The sequence below is a fragment of the Alligator sinensis genome, unplaced genomic scaffold (genome assembly GCF_000455745.1).
Source record: "Alligator sinensis unplaced genomic scaffold, ASM45574v1 scaffold1860_2, whole genome shotgun sequence".
Classification (NCBI taxonomy): Eukaryota; Metazoa; Chordata; order Crocodylia; family Alligatoridae; genus Alligator; species Alligator sinensis.
The window spans coordinates 76766-81568 of NW_005843035.1; the positions used below are offsets into that span (position 1 = coordinate 76766).

Consider the following 4803-nt stretch of genomic DNA (forward strand, 5'->3'; position numbering starts at 1 on the left):
GACTTGGCGCTTGGGGGGGAGGGGCCCAGCGTGTGAAGGGGCAGAGCCAGGTCCGGGGGAGGGGCAGGTTCCCAGCTGCCTCCTGACACCCCTTCCCCGCCCACAGGCCTTCAACAAGGGGCAGCGCGACGGCCTCCAGGACCTGAGAGAGATTTGGTGGGGTCTTGGGGGTCCCAGGGGGAGCTAGCAAGGCCCTGGGTTTTGGAGGGTGGGGGAGTCCCTGGGGGGCAGGGTTTCAAGAGGCCCCTCCTTCCTTTTGGAGGGAGAGGGCTATTTTTTTTTAGAGACAGGTGCACTTTTTCTATGTATTTTTAAACTAAAGAGCTATATCTAGATATGGGGAAACTGAGTCTAGGCCCCCCATGTTTCTTGGGGTCCCCTCCCCAGTTATGGGGGTCCCTGACAGCCCCCCACAGCCAGGGTGGGTTGTGGGGGGTGAAGAAGTTCGTTGGGGGGACCTTAGGGTTGGTGTCCCTCTAAGGTGCAATTCAGGTGGCCAAAGATTATTGGGGGGGTCCCCCAGACCCCACCCCAGCAACTTGGAAATAGGGGGTGGTCACTGCCAGGCCCCTCCAATAGGAAATAAGGGGCAGACTTCCTTAGCCAGGCCCCCCCAGTTGGAAATAGGGGGTGGAGTCACAGCCGAGCCCCATCCAATTGGAGATAGGGGCAGAGTTACTTAGCCAAGGCCTGCCCCTTCCCATGCTGATCCTGGCTAGAAGAGGTTAATGGGGGGGGAGGGGGGCTTCCTCACTTTGACTGGGGGGTCCTAGGGTAGGGGTGTCAGGGATTGATCTGTCCCAGTGAAGGGGGTGTACTGGGGGCTCCCCAGTGTTCCCTCTTACTACCCTCCTCCCAACTTGGGGTGGGGGGCTGTCTGGGTGGCAAATAAACTGTGGCTCTGATGCCCCTGGGGTGCATCTGTTTCTTGTGTGCGGGGAGGGAGTAAAGGTAACACCCCCATGGGCCCAGTTGGGGGGAGGCAGAATCCCACTCTGAGGCCTATACGATGTGGGGGCTGGGGGCTTTATTGGGTTCCTAAGAGCTTTTGGGATGTGGGGGTAAAGCACACCTGGGGGGCACAGGAAAGGCTGGGAGGTGGGGCTCCAGGGGGGTGGCACTACGGGGTGATGCCCCCATCAGGACACAGCCTGCCCCCCACTCCAGATCCCCACATCCCACTACAGCCAAGAGACCCCCCCCCCCCCCCCCCACCTGGCACCTTCCCAGCATGCACTGCTTCAAGCTCCCCTCTCCCCAACCAGGTGACTGCAGAATCTCCATCCCCACAACATGGGAGCAGCAGGGGCACTGTCTCCCCCCCCCCACCAATTTAGATGTGGGTAATTGCCCCATTCATGGTCTCCATAAAGGCTCCTCCTAACCCATACTGATCCCAGACCAGTAGCTGACTGGGTGGCCATGGGGGAAGGTTACAGGGGCAGAGATGGAGGCACCTGGCAGAGCAGAAGCAGGGAGTGTTTTATTAACCATGTCCATACCACTGTCCCCCCAGGGGTGGGGGGCAGCCGCACACCACCCCAGTACATGCACCATGGATGGGGGATCCCCAGACCCTGGGGCCAGGGGGTGGGATAGGAGCTCTGTGGGTCTCTTGCGGTATCCGTGAGTCTTCCAGGTTGGTAGGGGCCAGCTGTGGGTCCCTCAGCTGGAACTGGGGGGGAAACTATGGGTTCCCCAGACCAGGAGAAGGAGCTGGGCTCTGTGGAAGGCAGAAAATGAGCTCTGTGGCCCCCCAGGCCAAGGGAAGGGGGGTCCCTACTAGGCCTGGTAGGGGATGCGCAGCAGCAGCCCCTCGCCAGGAGCAAGCATGAGCTCTGACAGGCTGAGCTGGTCACCGCGCGGGCGCTGGGGACAGGTGCTGAGCTCCACGGTGCCAGCCGTGAGCAGCTGCAGCTGCAGCGGGTCGCGGGGGGTGGCGGAGGCACGCGCCTCCCCCGGGTTCAGCAACACGAGGAAGCGGGCGCTCTGGTCCCAGCGGCGCAGGTAGCCCCAGGCCCCCGACGTGAGGAGCACTGAATCCAGATCCCCGTGCAGCAGCGAGCGCTCCTTGCCCCGCAGCTCGCTCAGCTCCCGCAGCAGCTGCAGCATCTGCTCCTGGAGGGAGGAAGGGAGGGGGGCAGCAGAGGTGGAGCCTCATGGAGAAGCCCCACCCACTGGCAACCAGGCCCCGCCCCTATGAGAGCCCCCCCCCTAGTGGCCTGCAGCTGGTCTAAATCCACAAGTCCCATGCCCTGGTTTGCCCTGCCCATCCACTGCCCACACCTAGACCCACCCCATAGGCCCCACCCACACTGGTATTGCCCCACAGCCCTGGCCAACTGCAAGCCAGGCCACACCCCCTCTACAGAGGTCCCCTGACCCAGAAGCCCTGCCCATACCTGGTCCCACCCTCAGGCCCACAAGCCCCGCCCCAAACCCTCTGCTGGCTCTCCCCTGATGGTGGGGTGTGAAGCCCCGCCCCTTCCCATGCTCACCTGGACGGTGCTGTTGAGGCTGGGGGCGAGAGTGGGGGCAGAACTGGGGGCGGGGCCTGGGGCCCTGTCATCCCATGGCATTTGAGGGGGGTCCACCTGCATGGGGGGAAAAACAGGTTGTTACTGGGCAACAATCCCCACCCCCTCCTGCAGGCTCCCCCCTGCCTTTAACCCCTCTCTCTTCTAATATCTCCCTCAGCAAGAGCTGCTACCCCCAGGGCACTCCCCCCAGGTCAAGGCCCTGCCCCCAGCCCCCACCTCCTAGTTCCTAGCCAGGGCCCTGCCCTCAGGCTAAAGCCCCGCCTCCTGACTGGTGCTCCACCCCAATGCCAATACCTAACTTAAGGCCTCCCACTACAAAGCCGCGCCCCTTATGCCAAACCCCACCCCTGCCCCAAAGCCCCTCTCCCATGCCCATGCCCAGGCCCAGCCCCAGCCCCCTCACCTTGTTGGCAAAGTGCCGCAGGCCGATCTCGTCGCCGTAGCGCAACAAGGGGGTCCCGGGCAGGGTGAAGAGCAGCAGGTGGTAGAGCGGCAGGAGGCGCTCGGCCAGTAGGTCTGCCAGGTGCCACGACCCGCCCTGTGGAGGACATGCCAGTCAGCAGGGCCCGGGCGCCAGGGTTTGCGTCAGCTCTGGGAGGGCAGTGGGGACTTGGAGGGGGGTACAACAGGGCGCTGGGGAGCCTGGACGCCTGGCTTCTCTTCCCAGCTCTGACAGGGGCCTGGAGCTAGGGGTGAGTGGGGCCGGGTGGTGTGAGCAAGGAGGGGTCGAGAGCTCACCCCCTGGGCTTTCTCCCCACTCTGGGAGAAGGAGGGTTCTCTCTCCGCTCCGAGATGGAAGCAGGGTCTCATGGATTAAAGCAGCGGGGGCTGGGACCCTGGGTTCTCCCTGCCTTGCAGGGGGGGCTTGGGGAAGACTCTGGGGGCTGGGAGCCTGGCACCTGGGTTCTCTCCTGTGTCCTGGGGGTTGGACACAGGGTGTACAACCATCAGCTGACTGCCACACATTTTTCTGGCTAGTTCCCCTCTTTTGCAGTTGGGGTCCTAATTAAGAGACTGTTAATGGACTTCGTGCTTTGTTAAGTGCTGTGCAGTTGAGAGCAGGGCCACAGGGCACAGGTGAGGGGCTGCAAGGCAGGGCAGAGGGGGCTGAATGGAGGCCCCAGACCTAGAGACAAGCCTGGGTGAGGCATACACCTGTCTCTTTAAAACAGGGATCAGGTGACCAGAAGGGGGTGCAGCCAGGGAGGACACAGGCTGGGCTCCAGGGCCAGAGGCTCACTCTGGCCTTGAGTGGCTGGAGGGAGGGAGGTCCTGTGAGATCAGGTACCCCAGGGTTTGAGGGCAACTAGCTAGGAGTAGGGGTCCAGATGCCTGGGTTTTTCCCCAGGTCCCTGATGGGGAGGGAAGGGAAGGGAAGGGGCTCTGGTGGAGCAGAGCAGGGAGCCTGGGTGCTTCCCCCAGCCCAGCTCCCCAGGGCTCTGGTGGGGGCTTGGGATGGGAGCCTGGACACCCCGTTGCTGTGAGAAGGCTGGGTATGGGAGCCCAGGTGCCCGGGTTCACCTCTCCCATCCCCTCTCCCCTTCTCCCAGAGCCAGGCTGCTTGGGGTCTTTCCCCTGCCACTAGGAAGGGAGCAGCTTCCCATGGGTCAGAGCTGAAAGCTGAGCTTTTTGCCTGTGCCATGAGTCTGTTGGGTCAGGGATGTGGGGCGGGGGCAGGACTCACGCTCCAAGCCGGCCAGGCGGCCCCTGCAGCCTTGATGTAGTTGCTCACGGTCTCGGCCAGCTTCTCCCCCGTGGGCTCGGGGCCTAACTCCTCCAGGTAGGGGCTGACCAGCAGGTCGGCGCTGGTCTCATTCAGCCATACCAAGATGCGCCCTGGGTCCTTCTCCTCGATACCCACGACGAACACCCTGGGGTAGAACAGGGGAGGATGCCTGGTTCAGCCCAGAGCTCAGGAAAGGGAGCCTGGACACCTGGGTTCTCTCTCCTGAGCTAAGGGGAGACTGGCTAAGAGATCCCAGGTGTCTGGACCCCTTTCTGAGCTCAGGGAGCCCAGATGCCTGGGTTCTCCCTCCTCCTCCCCGTCACAGGGCTCTGCACTTGTCCCACCCCCATGCCACTCTGTGGGGTGCCCCCACCCTTGGGACCCACCTGGCGTTGCCATTGGCACTGGCTTCCTGCGTGATGTTGTGCAAGTCGGCCACAAACTGGGGGTCCTGGGGCGGGGAGAAGAGGAAGGAAATGCATGGACCCATCCCCCAAAATCCCCCACCCCATGTGCCCCCCAGCTCCCCCATCCCCT

General features: G+C 63.2%; 2 protein-coding genes across 2 annotated transcripts in view; one reads left to right on the forward strand and one right to left on the reverse strand.

Annotated features, from left to right (window-relative positions):
- LOC102371867 (coiled-coil domain-containing protein 88B) overlaps positions 1–187 on the forward strand; it is a 19438-nt gene extending 19251 nt beyond the window's left edge. Inside the window, exon 33 of the mRNA XM_025193252.1 lies at positions 107–187. Coding sequence (XP_025049037.1) covers positions 107–187 — 81 coding nt within the window. The remainder of the gene's footprint in view (positions 1–106) is intronic.
- A 1273-nt stretch (positions 188–1460) lies between these two features.
- SLC3A2 (solute carrier family 3 member 2) overlaps positions 1461–4803 on the reverse strand; it is a 5859-nt gene continuing 2516 nt past the window's right edge. Inside the window, exons 4-8 of the mRNA XM_025193253.1 lie at positions 4653–4801; positions 4225–4411; positions 2944–3078; positions 2499–2594; positions 1461–2118 (exon numbers count right to left, since the gene is read on the reverse strand). Of these exons, the coding sequence (XP_025049038.1) occupies positions 1783–2118; positions 2499–2594; positions 2944–3078; positions 4225–4411; positions 4653–4801 (903 nt within the window). The 3' untranslated portion in view covers positions 1461–1782. The remainder of the gene's footprint in view (positions 2119–2498; positions 2595–2943; positions 3079–4224; positions 4412–4652; positions 4802–4803) is intronic.